The sequence below is a fragment of the Charadrius vociferus genome, unplaced genomic scaffold, assembly GCF_000708025.1.
Source record: "Charadrius vociferus isolate BGI_N301 unplaced genomic scaffold, ASM70802v2 scaffold1064, whole genome shotgun sequence".
Taxonomy (NCBI): domain Eukaryota; kingdom Metazoa; phylum Chordata; class Aves; order Charadriiformes; family Charadriidae; genus Charadrius; species Charadrius vociferus.
Genome location: NW_009648143.1, coordinates 60,443 through 78,883, shown reverse-complemented (window position 1 = coordinate 78,883; position 18,441 = coordinate 60,443). Strand labels below are relative to the sequence as shown.

Sequence of the window (18,441 nt, the reverse complement as noted above, 5' to 3'; positions counted from 1 at the left end):
AGTAAAATGGCATAAATGAATAATCCAGCCAAGTTTTAACTCGGTAAACTTGACTAAGCAATTCTGCTTTCTGACCAGCGAATTCATTTATCTACACCCATTTAGCGTGTGAAATCCCTTTGACTGGCTTCACCTTCTGGACTTGTGCAGAAATTCAGACCTTCCGACCAGCCTGGGCTAAAATTTAACTCCAAGGGATGAATTAAGAAGTCTCCAAAAGAAAACAACTGCTCTAATTAATTATTTACCCTACTTAGCAAAGAGACCCGGCTGACAATGCTAATGAATTTAAGAATAAGACAGACGTGCATTCCCAGGATGATATTTATATGCGCAAGGACACGCGCCAAAAGAAAAAAGTGTGATTTAGATCTCCTGAGAGCGGGGGAAAAAAGCACAGCCTGATTCTCCCCCAAATCTCCAGGTTTAACCCTAAATTAACTGGCATTTCCCCACGAGTCACTATATATTGGATTCCTGTCCCATTGAAAAACCTCACTAAACCGGCTTGGATGGTCTCCAGGATGCGGCTCTTCCCTTTTTGGCAACCTCGCTTGGACAGGGAGGGCTTCCCCCCACCCTGCCCAAAAAAAAATAACCTTTTCCCTCGCCAAAGTCGACGCAGCTCTCCACCGATTTTGCCTGGCTCTCAAACACCTTCCAAAGACCAAACCGTATCCTCCCTCACGGAAGGTCGGTGGGACCAAACTGGGAATATTCATGGAGCAAGGCGCTTGCCGGTGGTCGGCGTTGGCCAATACTGGGGGGGGACGACGAGCCCTGAAATGGCAACGCTGCCTGCGCCCATGTAGATACGGTGATCAGCTGAGCTTCAGCTCAGCCGAAACCTGGGGTGCCTAAAGGATACGTCCTCATCTTTGTCAGGCGAGACCCTCAGCGGGTGTCTTCTACAGGATGATGGATGGAGGAGGTCAGGACAGGGATTTTTTGGAAGGGGGCTCTTCCCCAAAAAGTCAGGTGCAAGAAGGCTGTGCCCACCCCATCCTCAGCCTGAGCGTCCCCTCCGTCCTCTCCTGCCTGGTCTCCTTTGAGGTCTGAGGACATCAAGCACCACGCATGTGTGGATGTGTGTCTCCACGGATACCACCTTAAAACAGACCACCAACATATTTGGAAGCAAAAGCGTTGAGATGGCACATCACTTTCAGCACATGGATGAGGATGATAACATATAATCAATTAATGTTCTCGCTATCAAGTTTAAAATCCCCTTCTCTGCTTCCCCCCCCTTTCAGAACAAAACTCTCTTTTAGAAAGACCTAAATGAAAGTAGCTAAAGACCAAAAAAATGTCACCACTAACAAGTCATAAAGTAAGGAAGAGAGACCAGGCACATTTGATCCTGTTCTACGCAGGAACTTTTCTAAGATGAGTGCTCCAATTAAAAAAAAAAAAAAAAAAGTCAAATTTATCATTTTGATGATACGAAATGATGAACTTGACTATTATATGCATATATTTTGTTTAATGGCTTCATTTATTTTAATAACAAAGAGGAACTAGATCTTTACAGATGAAAGCTTTATTTCATGGCTTCAGTGCAACTGGGATTTTTAAAATCTGTGATGTTAACCAAAATGTGATAATGGATGTTCTCAAGGGCCCTATTTTATAGCATTTTATGCAGAGCCAAAGTATACGCGAGACATTACAAACATGATGTTTAGCCCTATTTTAAGAAAGTAGAACTGACTCCGGTGTCAGAGGCCCCTGTAATTGTTTTCCGTCTGCTTCTCGTTCCTCTGAATGGTTACTTGTGCGGCAAAGACTTGCTGTAGAAATACTGTGACAAAGGCACGAGCTCTCCGAAGACTTGTTATAAAACGCTATTGAAAGGCACCGTTTGTGGGATTTTGGCTGGGAGGGGGAGAAGAGCGATCGCAATGCAGCTACTTTATCTAGAGCAGGCTGCCTTGAAGGGTCTGCTGACATCCAGAAGAAGAGAGATACAAAAAAAGATGCTAAAAAAAAAATAAAAATGCTAAAAAATAAAGCTAATTCTGCTACAGTTTTTATGTCGGTTAATTCCTAAGAGAGAGATAATCAGAAACACTTCACCAAACTTGATCACGCTCTCAATCCTGTGGAGGAACTTCCCATCTACTCCGCTTTCTTTTATTTTTTACGTTAGTAGACTGAAAACAGTTGTTTCAGACAACGGCGGCACTCATGCGGACGCAGCACTAAGGATGCTCTGCCTTAATATGTTTTATCTGCGTATATACATCTTTACGCACGCAGAGGTGCGCGTCGGGGCGGGTCAATGGAGTTTTGCGAACTACGCCCTCCACTCCCAAAAAGCAGGGACCCGACTGCTCTTTTTTGGGGGGAAAGCAGCCCAAGATGGCAGATTAATGGCTGGATCATCCCCGGCTCGGCGGCAGCGAGGCCCCGGGTCTGATCTGCCAAACGTCCCCTCCGTCTGCGGCCGATCAGCAGATGTAAGCACACAGGCCCTGTCAGCTTGACATATCATTCCCACGACAATGTCAACGAGTATTAATGTTCAATTATCTGTCCTAGAAATAACCCTCGCCTTTACGCGTTGTGTAACTGGGCGCGTGGCGCCGCGGTAATGCGAACGACAAGGGCAGAGATGCCCGCGCTCACCCGTTCCCTCTGAGTTGGCTTCCCAACATCGCGATGACATTGCCTCCCGGTAGCGCGTGGTCGTCTTCCCCCTCCTCCCTCTCCCTGGTTATGGGTGTGTGTGTGGGTGTGTGTGTGTTTTAGGGTCACGAGGATCCCAAAGACCTTTCTCCTCCTCTTCGCATGTTGCATGTCGTCCATCAGCACGCCGAGGTACGCTCGGAAAAGACCTGTTTTGATTTCACGCCCATGCAGAACACCACGAGGAGATCATTTACCATCAAATGCTCGATGGTGGCTTCTTCCAGGGCTGCGTCCAGATCAATTCAACCCCCAACCGCAGGGCTAGAGCAATCTGCCCAAATGAAACGTTACAGCTTCCTTTTGTTAAACCAAGTTTAAAATGAGACACCCCCTCCCAGTAAGAGAGACGATATGAAGAACAAACACAACTTCATTCCTGGCGTCTTTTACCGCTGTTCAAATATTAAAATTATCGATCCGGCCAAATTCAAATAGGGCTCTCGGAGCAAAAAGCTCACTGAGTAGTTCTGCCTTTTAAATCAGTCAAATTACCACTCGTTCGAATAGGCTGCGCCGGAGTTTGCACCATTTTTTTTTTTTTTTTTTTTCCTTGTCGTTGCTACGGCCCAGCTTCCTTGAACTAACACTCAAAGGTTATCGCCTCAAAGTTATGCTTGCTAAGTCTTCTTATACAACCCACAATCGGAGGGAGGGAGTGGGAGGAAGCGGTGTGATAACCAGTGCCAGCTTGGAGATAAAGCCCTCCACCTAATCTCTGTTTATTTAGACAACCATCTAACCGCAGCGCCGGGCGGAAAAACCAGCCAGGTGTACGGCTAAGGGAATTTCTCCTGCCTTATCAGGGCTGCATTATATTTTGGGGCAAAGGGAAGCAGAACCTTTCATTTTTTATTTTTTTTTTTCTTTCCCCCCTAAGATAACTTTGAAAATTGAACTAATCTCAAAGTTTGAGGTTTCGATGTTTGGATTTGCCCAGCTGGCTGGGCCATTTTTTGCTTTGTTTCGCTGGGAGGGGAGTTGACGGTAACAAAACCCATTTTTTATTCCGTGTTTTCGTATTTCTGGAGGTTTTGGCAGTGAAAAGTTTGCCGTAGCCCATATTTAAGAACGAAGATCTCGCTTTGAAATATTTCCCCCCAGAGGGGATTGGGGCTGTTTGGAACAAATACACCTATCACGGCATCAAACCGCCGCAACCCGAGTAGCGTTTTAGATGTATTTCACCCCAAAGAGCTGATGGAGGGTCGGGCCCCCAGCACACCTCCGCAGCGGCAGCGCCGAAGCTGCTTTTCCAGCGCCGAAGCTGCTTTTTCCAGCACGGCTGCCAAAACAGAAAAGCTCTTGCAGGTCAGGCCACGAGAAGCAGCGCCGTAAAGCGTCTGGCCGAAGGATACCCGAGCCTCCCTCCAGTTCCAGCGGCGATGTTAAACTGGGGTGGGAGGCCGGCACGTCAGCGGATGGCTCTACTTCCCCTCCCGTATGAGCCTAAAGTTGCCCCTGATGTATTCAAACTCAGTTTTCCCCTTTTCCCTGCCCCCCCCCTCTGTGATAACTCACCCCACCGTTTACTCCATCAATGTAGGTAGGGGGAAGAGATGAATGGCGCCCAGTGCCAGTTTTTTTGGTGCAAGATGAGTAACCCCGAGGAGCAACTTCCCCCCAGTCCCAGGCTGCTGTCAGCCCTATAATTGATGCTGTTTTCACTGTAAGGGGTGGGGACTGGGACACATTAAGGCTCAACAGGGGGAAGTAAACGGAGGGAATTGACTCAGCAACTATGCCTTTTACCGCGGCTTCTAATAAGGATAACCTGATTACTGCCAAATGTACTTTAACATCACAGGGAGGTGGTGGTGGCGGTGGTGGGGAAACAATAAATAAATCGATCCGCTCAAAGGAGGGAAATGCCATACCAGACATTTTTTTAAAAGCGAACTTTTATACTCAGAAGCATAGAAGCACGTTTCAGCAGTGGGTTGCTGCTTCTTTCTGAGTGGCTCTTTGCCGCTAAACCAAAAAATGGAGTTGCAGCCTCAAAATGCATCCTAGAGAGGAACACTGGCCACAAAGCCAACGCTGTCTTCTTCCTAATCTCGCTCGCAGGCGGCTTTGATAACGACGAGGTGCACGGCGATGCTCCTGCTGTATTTCAAATGCCGACTTTACATCAGCACCTTTTTTAGGGTGACCGGGAGAGAGGATGCTCTGCTTCCACGCCAGGTGGTGGGGAAGGCAAGTGGGTGGTAGCCCAGGTTGCCAGGGGGTGACTACGGAGCCGACAGCCCCGGGATCCAAAAAAAACCCGCCCTGACTGATGGCTTCTGTGTTCCCACTGACCTTTGATCCCTCCTGGTTTGGCTGGGAAAAAAACAGCCCGTTCACCAGGGCCCCGTGAACGTATATTTAAGAAAAGTGCCCATCGCCTAAATGATGATTAATCCTTTACGTGCGGCGGGAGGAGGATCGCAGCCATCCTGTGCCACCACGCAGGTAAGCACCGGGCTGTAAAAAGAGAATATATCCTCGCTTGTGCGTCAATAAATCAAGGAAATCCACCACGAGGCACATAAAAATGACTAAAACAGGTAAAGATGATTTTTGTCACCCGACGCGAGGCAGTGCCGAGGCTGGCGACGGCCCCAGGAACGATTTCCCCGCGTAGCCGAAAAACCCGCGCGGGGTTTCTGTCACGAGAGATTTGGCGCTGCTCCGACGCTGAGGAGCGTCTCGAACAGGCTGTCGCAAAGACGCTGCCGGCTACGGCAACCCTGGAGGATGCTGTCCGGACCCTCAGCGGCAACTTTCATCGCCGCATATTGTCACCATAGCAATGAAGCTGGATGCAGGCAAACGGCACGGGTCTGTCATCACTCAGCCCCAGCATGACAGCCTTCAGCACCAGCGGCTCTCATCCAGCCCCCAACAGGCAACTACGTCCGCAACGGGCCCCCAAAATAAGAACCTGCCCTTCTGCAATGTCATCGTTTTGCTGGTGCTGCCAGTAGCGGCGTGCAGCATCCCCACGGGGATGCTTTGGTTTATCCCCCGGCAAGTTTTCACGCTTCAGGGAGAAGGGAAAACAAGGATGGAGACAGTGGTAGCCAAACTTCAAATATCAGAGATGATAAAGAAAAAACCAACCAACCAACCAACCAACCAACAACAGAAAGGAAAAAATATCTGTTACACAAATGGCCGTAAAACATGAGAATTAATGTTTGAAAGGAATACGATGACGCTTTCCACACAAGGGCTCCAGCAAGGAATAGGAATGTTATTGTGAAAGTCTCAAGCTCCCTTTAATATTAAACACAGGAGTTGTATATAAAAACACATCCGCCGCTCCCTTCACAGGAACAGGCGTTTGGGGTGAAGTCAGGATAACTGGCAAGGTGCGCCGGGCTGTCACCGACAGCGAACCTGGCGAACGCGCTGCTCTGCCTCCACGCCAACACCGAAATCAGGGGGCCCGGCTCTTTTCACCGTCCTCCTGCCAGGGACGCCACGAGGAGACAATCAACTCGGTCTACTTCCCCGCTGCCTCGGTGGAAGCACGGCGAGAAACGATGGAAATCAGAGGTGGCAAACACCGATCTCATCTAGAGCTCCTCTGCCCCGTGGCATTAATCAGGAAGTCTCTATTTTAGGAGAATTTCTGCGCGGGGTCAGTTTTTACTCATCCCGCCCATGCAACATCGCCCCTTCCAACGGTGGTGTGCGCAGAAGATGGTGAGAAAGACCTAACTTGGTGGTTGCCTTACTTAGCTCATCTCCACCACGCGCTTCGTATTCTACTTCGTGTTTAGTCATACAGAATAACCCGATTTAACGGCGATCCTACGTATGGCGCAAGCCCTCTCCCCATTTAGGAAGCTGCCTTTTAACGATATTTAATTTAGATTCGCTTATATGCTACATTTGCCAGCGAACACATTTGGCTACGTGGCTCTTATTTAACGTGCTCGCCGTACCCCCGCGCGGCGCGCAACACGCTCGCCGGTCCGCGGCAGCCCTGGGAAGACAATTCGCTGCTTGAACATTTTTTTAAACCCGATTTACCATTCCAGAGAAACAACTACGCAACTAATCTTCCGGGGCGAACGTAACGCCGAAGAACAACTAAACTGAAACGTATAAATTCCATATATCCTTAAAAATATTATTGTCTGTAATTTAATATAACAATATTTCTAGGCCTATAACCTTGCGCGCAGAGGCAATTTCCCAAGCATTAATACTTAAATGGGTCATATGCACCACATCTGTCATTCTGTCCTGAAGTCTATGAGGCACAACCAAGACTCTGCAAGCCTATTGATTTTTCTAGCATTTGCTTTAATTTACTTAACCATTGAGAAATCCATCAGTACATAAAGGGCAACTGTCCATTACTGCCTCATTTGCAGACGTTCTTTCCCCTCGTTTTTTGGTGGTTTTTTTTCTCTCTCTTTTTTTTTTTTTTGGTAAATATTTCCCCTTAAATCGCTGTGTGTTTACAGTGGAAAAATGAATCCGGAAAGTGCTCACACCTGTTTCTGTTCAGTAACTGCTGCACTGAGGTATATGTAATGTGCTTAAAGATAGAATAAATATCTAGACATTATTACATCTGTGTGCAAAGGGTGGTAAATTAGATCCTAATTACATTAACAGGGATTCTGCCTCCCAGCTTAAATTTTACATGAGCACTCTGTAAAAATCCAAAAGCTCTGCTGTGGTTTCTTTACGAGCTGGTGATTACAGCTACTTCCTATGCGGTCACTAAATATTCTGTTTACAAATAAATGAAGAAGCTTTGAGCCAACTTGCCAGGGTAATAATCCATGTTGGTTGGGGTTTTTGTTGTTGTTGCTTTTTTGTTGGTTCTTTTTTTTTCCCCCAGCAAACCTTTACCACATAAGCATGGCAACAATCAGAAGCCCTGGCTTCATCTAATTACTCTATCACATAATTTCACAAATTGCCTTTTCACTGGGGAGCCAAGTGCAAAACACGCTCACAGTGGGATTTCAGGCAGCAGCTTTCATTTACTACTCATTTCTTGTTAAATTAAACACAAAAACACCAGTTGTGCGAAAGAAGTCAAAAAGAATGCTTGCAAATGAGCCAGACAAGTGTATCTTATATTTATACCATTCGCACAAAATAGCTCGTTGGCAAGCTGGGTTTTTAATGGCACCGTTATCGCCTTTAACCCTTTTAAAGCCCGGCGCGAGGCTGGTAACCGCATCATCCCGCCCAAACTCAACCCGGGGGGAAACGGCGTCAGCCAGCGCATCAGCCTCGTTAAGCCAGCCTTGAGTTAATAACCGGCGAGACGAGGCAGCGCGCCCCAATTCGCCTCCACCTAACCCCCTCCGCCTTCCCGGGGGTTTCATCGAATCATAGAACCCTCGAGGTTGGAAGGCACCTTACAGATCATCCAAGTCCACCCATGGACCTCACGCTGCCAAAACCACCGCTCACCCGCGTCCCCGGGCAGAATTCGGCCCACGGATTGCTGGGTACTACACCCACCTAATAAATGGCGCAGGATTTGTAAGCGCAATTCCTATTTCACCCCCGGTAGGGCTCTCCGAGGTGCGGGGGAGCCGGCGGGACTCGGGGGCGGAGGGACCTGGAGGGCCAGACCCCTGCTAATTATCCGAGCGCTAACGAGGCCGGCTCGCGAGCTGCCACCGGAGGAACGCAAATTATTTTGAAAATAATTGCAGCCGGTATACCGTCACGCGGTGGAAGCGAACCAGAGGTGACGCCGCTCTAAGATGACATCTTTTACATCAACAAGTACAAAACTAAAACACGGCCATTAGTAATTAAAGCTGCTCCTTTTGTAGCACCGGAGCCGGCAGGTCAGGTACCGTTTTACATCAGAAACCAGGCCTCCACGGCCGCAGATTTGCCAGCATTAGCTGCACAGGGAGGGGGAAAAAAAAAACCAAACCAACAACCCACCAAACCACATTAACAGCAGCTGTCTGTGTGCCTCGACATTGAAAATCCTATTCATACAGACAGGTGGAGTAATTTAAAAGCCAACGTGGTGCAATTTCGATGCAACTAATGCCACTGTTTACTAAAACGCCACCATTACCGCTGTTTATGAAAACATTACTAAAATTGCGTTTTATTCATAAGAATCCTAAGATCCGGGTTATTACCGGCTTCAAAATTATTTGGCCCCCGACTGCAGCTTATGACTCTCCAGGGTTTTCCAACCTGCTGCACCGAGGGACCCGCGCGTGGGTTGCAACAACGCCACGAAGGGTTTCTCCTCTCCGCAATTCCCACGCAAGCGCAGCGCAACTCCGGCATCAACACAAAATTCCCGGCAAATAAGTAAGGGTTCCGCCAACGAAGCAATTGGTTGGCCGGATTCATCTCATACGGCATTTACCTCCCCCAAAATATCACCCGGGGACCCCAAAAGCTCTGGTCGACACAGATACAGGTTGTCTAGGAAGAAGAGTTTCACTTCAAAGCTGACTTTAGGTGGTGAATAGAGGGAGTCACCCAGGGTAGAGTCCCACCGTTTCCCTTCAGAGTTCAAAAAAAAGTCCTTGGGAAACATATTTCCATCAGGAGCAGACCCTTGGTTTTACCAGTGCGACTCAAGTGACAGTTTAGCGCCACTAGCGTGACTCCCTCCCTTTTTCCATCACTGGTACAGAGCATCATAGTGAGAATAAGGTGGTGGTTTATGGTTGTTTTTTTTTTTCAAAACCTATTTCCAAAATCATAGAATCATCGAATGTTTTACTCTGTACAGGCTGGATTAGAAAAGGTCAACCAGTAGCCAAAAAAAGGAATATTCATGCTACACCTAAAGTCCAAGAAATATTTTCTGGGCAGAAGTTTCTGGTTCATAAAGCAGAAGATGCGGCGGTAAGTCTCCCAGACCTCGCCTTATTAAAATGATGGTCCACCACTGAAGTGAAACGAGCGCTCTGCTAAAGACTATGGGTCTAAATCAGGCAATGATGCAAAAGGCGAGGTAAATTAGATAACTACATATTAACTTAAACTCTTTTCTGCCTACTTACCTTCTCTCTACACATATATTTAGCACTGCTGTAGCTTACAGGGTGAGGAGGGGGAAGCGCAAAGACGAGTCTCCATCTATACGTTTGCTCGTCTATTGAAAACCGGATTTTCAGCTGAGCGTTTTGGGGGAAAGGACGGCATCATCCATGGAAAATTTTAACTTTCCATCAACAAAAAAAACACCTCTCTTCCATGAGAAAGGCTTTCTGCGGGTAATTCTGACGGGCAGACAGTAAACGTAACCAGTTAATATTAGGAATTAGGGCTTCTGGAATATAGGCAACGAGAAAAAACGTGTAAGCTGTAACAATGCGGCTTCTGCGCAGCTGAAGGTAAACGCAGGAAAAGGGAAACAAAACTTTTAAAACGGGTAAAAAACCAACTCGTTTCTCACGCCCGTCCCGGAACAACAAACAGACTACATCCACCGCAACATCGCCGTTGCGGTTCATTGGAGACAAGGGTTAAGTTCCTGCAAACAGATGTAGGGTACTCTATGCCAGGGGAAGGGAATGCGTCTTACACAACTCCATGTACCACTTCCAAATGTGACCCCATTTGAAAGGCAGCTTATCTTACACCGCAGATTAACACATCTCATCAGATATGCGCCCAACTGGTTTGGTGCCTCATATTTTGGCACTTTACCTGATCTGATTAAGCCGTTCGCTAGCTTACACGGCTGCGCTGTGAAACTCTTTGAAGAGTTCAGAGATTGCCAATAAAAAAAAAATTAATGCTGGCACTTCTATACATAAGCATATCTGAGAATCAACATAGGCTCTTTTGTAGCAACCGTGTTAGAGGACAAGCTAAACAAACAACTAATAATGAACAACCCGAGCCCGTGAATTTATCCTCATTTCCTGCTCACCCACCGCTTGCCAAGATACTGTTGTTGCCTTCGGTGTACTTCACACTGCAAATTATTTGCCAAAATATTTCCGTGGGTACTTCCAGATTTACAAATTGGGGCTGGGGCTTTTTGCCTCCCCCCCTCTCCCCTCTTCAAAAACGCGGTACTTGAATTTCGTCCGTCTGCTTTGACGGCAGCGAGACAGCACGTCGCGTAACGCGGTTCTGCGCCTTGACCGCACGAGGCCAATTTCAAAAATGAAGTTGCACACGCAAAATATCACAGCTGCAAATGCAGAAAGAAAGGAGAAGGTGGAGAAGAAAGGAAAGCATCTACTGTTGACTTAAAAAAAATCTTATTACTGCAAACATTCTTGCTGGTAAACTCATTTCCCAGCATATTTATGCAAACAAAAGGAGTTCTAGTACAACCAGAGCAAGTGTAATTTAACATCTGAATTAATGTTTATCATGTTTCAACTTTTCAGTATTCCCTCGCTTCTACTCAGATGTGAAAATCTTCTGGTGTGTAAATACTAATGGGTTTCAGCAGCTTCCAAATCATTCCATTTCTTTAACGTGCTGGTGGCTTCTGCGTTGGCACAACAGTGCCTCCAAGGTGGAAACTGGGGGAAACCGGGAAAACGATACGATAGCTGTTTGGGAATAGATGCTCTCTCCCTAAAATCTAGCCCAAGCTGTTGGCTACCCTCTGATTTCAACCAAAATACTTCCCTGGACCACTGCTGTTGCTGTGACCTGCGAGGAGCCCAAGAGGAGATGTCTCATACCATGTAGTCTAAGACAACATGATGGTTGTCTTCATCAGAAACGAGACTGAATCACGGATACGGAAAAAAAAACATATCTTGTAACTACACCACACTTCTGAACGTGAGAAGAGCCTAAGTGAGGAATCTGGTTTCCTTGAACCAACCGACTAAACCACCCTCTATTTTTCCCTTCTGGTCTAAACCCGAAGGTTTGTAGCATAGTTCACTGCTGGCAACTTAAACAATCTACGGGACAGCATGAGATCTCAGGACACGAGACACGTGCTTTCCAAGAAAGCATGCAACTGGAGCAACGGCAGCATTGCCAAGGGTATCCCCCCAAACCTGCCAGTTTTCTTTAAAAATGCCCAAATCCACCCACATCAGAAAATGGACCAACCCTTGGAGGATGGACGGCAGGTCAAAGCAACGAATTTGAGGAAGATTAAAGAAAACGCTGAAGGTTTTGACAGTCAGTGTCCTCCATCAAACTCTGGGAGGGCCGAAGGGTTAAGAAGTTAATTCAAACCAAGTTACCTAAATCCTGTTTGTCCTCCTTTCTGGAGCTCTCAATTCAATTCCGACAGAGCCTCGGAATAATTATCTTCTCCTGTAATAAGATTTCCCATTTTCTCCCGTCGAAGACGACTGCCCCTCCAACCTCCACCAACAGAAGAGAGCTGAGGACCCTCACGGTGGGTTACTTGCTCCAACCTGTGATGGATGCTTTCGCTTGCCGCTCTGGCAAGTCTTCCCGCTGCCGAGAGCAGGAGGAGCCCCGGCTCTCCCACCTTCCCGAGGGGATGGCAGTGCACAGGCGACCCAAAGCGAGCTAAAACCGCCTGGCTTTTCCCAGGAATTCGGGACAGCTGCCACTAAGAAGTCTTGCAGATGTGGAAGAAAGATTTTTACAGCTTTGCCCACAATAAAATCAAGTGAAAGAGGAGACTTGCGTATTTGGGATAAGGGAGGGGGGGACGACACACAGCCCCAACCACCCATTCTGAGCCCAATATATGGAAATATGACCCCTTTTACGCAGATGAGCTCCAGGAGCCCGCTGGCATTTTGCAGAGCGAGTATCAGTTGGTGCAGGATGGAGACCCATTGCAAGTTGTACTTTCGGGGGGGAAGAGGGTGTTGTAATGCCTCCAAACCCTCTCGAGAGCAGAGCAAAGAAAATCCTCGCTGGTTTTAGCCAATTATTTCCCCTTTTTTATGTTTTCAGCAGCCTAGTTTTGTACTCATCTGCCCTCTCGCTATACTCCTTCCCAAAACCAGACAAGCATCCCGCTTGGAGTAGGGACAGGGAGCCAAATTAACCCCACGCTCCCCCTCTCAAGGCAACATCTCATAATTACGGAAGGACGAAAGAAGACCTGAAATCCATGTGAAAACCCTAAAAAGTTGCTAGCGTGTAAAATATTCATATGTAAACAAAACTTGTAGAATTAAGTGGCGTAACAGTGTTTTTCTATCAAAATAACATCCTTGAAGTGATGGGGACTAATTTTCTCAGCTAGATCCGGATACAAAGTCCCTCCTTCAAATACCTGTCTCCAAATAAGTTCTTTTATACAAATAACAGCTTTGCTAAATAGATGGCACATCGCTTCTTCTACGTTTTCTTGTTTACTAAAATGGCATCAAGCAATGAATCAAAATTCATTCAAGATTCAAAATCCAGATACGTAATAGAAAAAAACCCTTTCACTTTTACTGTAAAGTCAACGTCTTTCAGCTCCGTCTTTTACTTTCTGCTCAGCCTCCCATTTCGGTAAGATTTAACCTCTTAAGGAAATTGTTTTAAAAGCAGTTAAAAATAATGATTAAATTATAGGATTTACATGAAAGAAATCCTTGGCCCATTCATTTTTTTTAAATCATGGCAATTTGTTTTTAAAAGGTGTTTGAAGTCCTTGAATCTACCTCTTGGCACCATTAAAAAAAAAGTAGTTTATAATCCCCTAATGTGCTTAAATAAAGCCTTCAATAGTTTAAATTGTTATTAAACATCTTGTGGGATTATAATTTTATGGCTTTTTTTTGCCTGATTAGATGATGAACGTGAAGATCATCAAATACTCATCATATAACAAACCAATTACATCGTATAATCCCCAAAATGAGGTTTGAATCTCAACATTTTAAATTAAGCTGGATTTAAAGGATGCAGAGAATTCACAATGAGCGAACAAAGACACACACACACCCCCCCCTCCAAACTCCCTTCTTCCAGTTTTCAACCAAAAGGTACCACTGCTGGGACAAAAACATAGCATGGGTTGAAGCAGAAACTAATCCTCTTGCCACAATTAAATTTACCACTTTTAGGCAAGATTATTTTTTTCCCCTTCCCTTCCTCCAAGCTTTTCCCTTATTTTGCAATCCCTGCTGAGGGCCGTACATTACAGTGAGGAGATCTGCTTGAAAAATGGTGGTGAGATCTGATCCCTGAACGCGAAGCGATGCAAGAAATAATAGTAATTAAAAAAAAAAATAGAATAAGAGGGCCTGTAAAATGTTGCCGTGCTGCAGCACACCCTCAAATTATCCTCAAGGGCAACTTTCTGGAGCCCGGCCCCAGCACAGGGCTGGGCACAGTTTGGGCATGTCCTCACCTCTTCACCCAACTCTTAGCAGCCTTATTTATTTATTTTTTGCTCCGAATAGTAACGGGGCATTCCTCCCACCTCAAATTTACAGCAAAATCCTAAAAACGGGTTTCACGAACCTCAAAATTTACAGGCTGCTGTCACAATCTACCATCAAGAATTCCACCAAGCTCCACAGCTACGTTTTGTCTAACGCGCGCCCAAGGTGGGCAGCTCTTTAACCAAAATTTAACCAAACCCCCCGACATTTAACCAAAATTTAGTCAGAATAGCAAATGGTTAAAAACAAACCCTGCAAAGTCCTAAGTGTAAGTCTGATTGCGTCTTTTCCTATTGTTTTAGCTTATGGTTTTTGTTGTTATTATTCTAAGGGGAACTTAAAAAAAAAAAAAAGGGCAATTTGGATGAATTTATTCCCTGAAGTGTTCCGGAGCATACTGCCTGCATCCGCGCTTGCCTACCCTTTGGGCATACGTCAACTCAGTTCTGCACATCAGTCAAAATAACAGGGGGGGAAGAAGAGGGGCTGCAGTGTGACACTGAGCGGGAACTATTGCCCAAACACTTCAACAACCGGAGAGGCTATGGCTTTGCCTTTGATTTTTTTTCTCCAATAAAGAAAAAAAAAACAAAAACAGAATTTCCTCCGGAGTGGGAAACGAGAACTAAGGGACCAACCTTAGGAAATTAAGTCGGTACACAGAGGGAGACTTAATACTGGTGGAGATGGAATAACTGTATAGAAGGAATTAAACCAGCCTATACACTTTTAAAAGATTGTATTAGTCCAACATTTATTTTAAGTCTTTCCAGCCATTAATCATTAGTATGACAGACACAGCAATTACTGTCTATTTTGTTTAATTCCATGCCGCTGATGTGTATTAATATTACAATTGTGAGGGAAAAAAAAAAGAAATATTTGCCTTAGCAAAGGAGGGCTCCCAACTAACACCCCAATTAGGAAGCACCAGTGGTCAAGGGGATGCTGGATTTCGCGCTTAACCGCCGCTCGTTTCATCCCTGTCATTTTCCGGAGGGGAAAGCGAAGGCAGGTGAAGCGCTGGGGGCAAAAGGGAGGTATCGCCTGCCCGGACATGTCCCCTGCCTGAACAGAACCACCTCCCTTCTCTCTCTCTCCTCACCTCCCGTCTTAGGGAGGACCTCATGTCCACCCTAGGGAAGGCCAAACCCGCCAATAATAAATAAAATAAATAAAACAGCATCTCTAGTTTCCTCAGCTGACCAGTCCTCAGTGAGGAGCCCAGCTGGGGACACTGTCATGCCCGTGTGTAGGGTTACAAAAGCAGTCACGAGGCCCAGACACCCCCCAAAAATGAACTGGAGTCTTAATTCCTTCGGCCTCTCACCCCCTACTCCTCAGTGCTGATTGCAGCTACGATTTGGGCCAGGGTCTTTTTTTGGCAGAGAGGACAGCACCCCAAGCAGCTTGTCGACGTGTTATATAGCTTTAGCGTTAACCGTAGTGTTGACTCTGCCCCATGTTATCAACGCGCTTGCCTGGAGGACATCTTCCTCAGCGCACAAGACCCACTGCTCTGCGGGATGCACAGGTTCTCTGGTGCCATCTTGCTCCAGCGAGAGCACTCCCAGCTGGGACACATGCTTGGAAGAACCTACAATGCCGTCCAGTCAATGTTTTAATTTGGGGAAACCATCCATGATCCCACCTAGGGTTCTGATGGGTTTTGAAAGGTCTGTCTCGAGGTCCCAGCTGGAGAAAGATGGACCGGGTAGACCAATTCTGCTTTACTGAGCTGATCAGACAAGCCTGGAGCCACCACGACGCTGCTAGAAGAAGAGAAAGCTGCCCTGCAATAAATCTGCACACTTCACCTGGCTGGGATGGTGGGGTTTTCAAGCGAGCTTTACCTTGGTGCTGCAAGGTAGAAAATGCAGCAGCTTCATCTCATAGGTCCTGGGGGAATTCTTGCCGTATTTGAGCCTTCCAGAAGAAGAGACCACCTTTACAAGCAGCTGTCCAGATGTTGCCTCCCCAGAGCAGCTACCAGCGCTGCAGCAAGCTCCGCGGGCACCCTCCTCTTCTCCTTTGCGCATCATTACCGCACAGGAGAAGAGTGAAAAGCCACTTGGACCCTACACCCAATCTAGACCACCTAGTGACAGGGTTCATCCTCTGGTCCTGAGACTGTGCATGAAGGCAGCGGCAGGGTCAGGTCAAGCCCACGCAGCTAAACGCTCAACAGAGGGTACCTCCTGCCACGAGGTCTTTCGGGAGTATTACCCCTGCTATCTTCTGCCGTGCTCCCAGGACTGGGTTTGGAGGGTGGTAGCTGGCCCAGGCTGAGAGCATGTCGGGGACCGCTCGAGCAGTTTAATGGGTAATGTTTAATTTACTAGTACAAACCCGGCAACAGGCCACTTCCAAGAAAACATACTAATACTAGTAATAACAGTAACAAATCCTCAGCTGGGAACTACGGGGGACTGACATGCAGTTGCTCAGTGTCCCCTGGTGCGCCTTGTCCTGACCGCAGAGCTTCCAGGGCATCTCCTCAAACCAGAACCTACACCGGCCGCATCAGAACGGTGTGAGCATCGCTGCCGGCGCGGCCTCCCCGGACCGTTTTGGAGGCAGATGTCCTTAACCTCACATCTACCCGCAGATAGACACCAGGGGCCACCTCATCTTGGGTGAGGACCTAGAACTGGGGAGCCACCACAACCAAAAGGGACCTCCGGCTTTGGAAGCGATGCGCTGAACGCACCAGGGACAGGGCTTAAGGAGCTGGCAAAGCTGGGGCACGCCTGACCTAGAGCCTGCCAGAGACGGAGATTAACTTGGAGATATCCTCTCCCGCTTCGGAGGAGGAGTTGCTCCAACAGGAAGGTTCATTCATAGCAACCCAGGACAGCGCGGGGCAGGATTCCCCCCGCCTGATCCCCGTGCTGACAAGAGTCATGGCACATATCTGGTTTCTTGGCTCAGCGAGGGACGGGGACGGGGATGGAGGGGTGATGTGCGTGAGCGCTTCCCTCCGATTTATGAGCGTACCCTTGGCAGGGCTCCCAAGCCGGGCCGGGCAAGCCGGTCAGGGCTTCTGGTTTCATCCTGACCCTAACTACGGGCAGGGGAGAGAGTCAACCACCGGGATGAGAGCCGTTCTTTGCCGCCGCCCGCAGACACCCCCCTCATCCTCCTGGCGCAGAAAAACTCAGCCAGAAAACCCCGGGGGCCAAATGCCCACGTCCCCATCCCCACCCCCCACCCCCAAAGGTGGAGGAAACCCAGCGACAAATCGCCACAATTTGACAAAAAAAGGAGAATGGCGTGAGAAACACTTCCGCTAAAGGCTAACGTTTAGAAGGTGTGGTACACAACATAAAGCCTCGAAAGAAGCTCCGGCATCCAGTTTAACCCCCCACACCTGTCCAGAGCTTTGATTTCTAATCCCAGGAACCAAAAAAAAATAAGAAAAAAAATACAAGTAGCTGCGGCAACAGAAATAGCTGCGCATCCCCCACCCCTTTATAACGTTAAATACTGGGGTAAACTTACACTCTGGGAATGAGAACGTCTCAAAGAAAAAAATTACACTTTGCTATTAAACCAGATACATTCAGACCTTTCATCGTGCAGCTTCTGACGATCTCTGACAAACAGCTGAATAAGGCCTTTGTTCGCTTTTTGCTTTGTTTTTAAGCTCCCCAATTCTTTACCGCGGTTCTCCGGAGCGCAGAACCCGGGGCCGAGCGCTGCTCTCGGCTGGGAAGGAGCGATTCCCACGTCAGCTAAGGGGAGCCGCAGCTGCGCGAGCAGCGGGGCAGGACAGGTCTCCGAGGTTATTAGTATAAGCTTAGTCACACTTTGCGGTGACGTCCCGTTAACAACTGCGACTCGAACCTCCCCTCCCCCCTGGCCCCCCCAAAAAAATTAAATAAAAAAAATTTGAAAAGCTAAAAAAAAAATAATATCTAAAACCAACATACACACAAAAAAAACCCAACCCAAAACCATAAAAAAAACCCCACACACTCCGTGCTCTTCCCCTGGCATCTAGCAAAAGAGGCAACAACAACAACAACTCTGCTCTGAAAAGTTCCCTGAGCTACCTATGAGTAACATCATACGTATTTATTTATTTTTTTTAATTTTTTTTTTTTTTGCTTTCTATGACTACCACAACTATGACATTTTCCATGTTTTATTTTGCATACGTGATCTAGAGTTCACTTACTGTTAGATGCTGGAACAGCCATGCCCTCATGATATTTGTGGCTACTTTGGGAAAGATGCCACGCTTTTTATGTCGCTTTTTGTCCTTATCTGGATCATCATCATCACCTGTGCTGGGGGAAGCTACACTGTTGTCCAAGCCGTCACCTGTAAATATAGTGAATCAAATTTTGACTTATGCTACCTTTATATACTTCAGCCGAAGCCTGGCTTTGGGTATAAACTGCATGAATATTTAAATGAGGTATAAATTCTTTAACACCGTAATTCACCAGGGGTT

General features: G+C 47.1%; 1 protein-coding gene across 1 annotated transcript in view; it reads right to left on the bottom strand.

Moving 5' to 3' along the window:
- Nucleotides 1-18,441, bottom strand: part of MEIS1 (Meis homeobox 1) — a gene marked incomplete at its 5' end in the record, with an annotated part of 109,400 nt that overhangs the window by 35,239 nt on the left and 55,720 nt on the right. Inside the window, one exon of the mRNA XM_009883931.1 lies at nucleotides 18,163-18,308. Coding sequence (XP_009882233.1) covers nucleotides 18,163-18,308 — 146 coding nt within the window. The remainder of the gene's footprint in view (nucleotides 1-18,162; nucleotides 18,309-18,441) is intronic.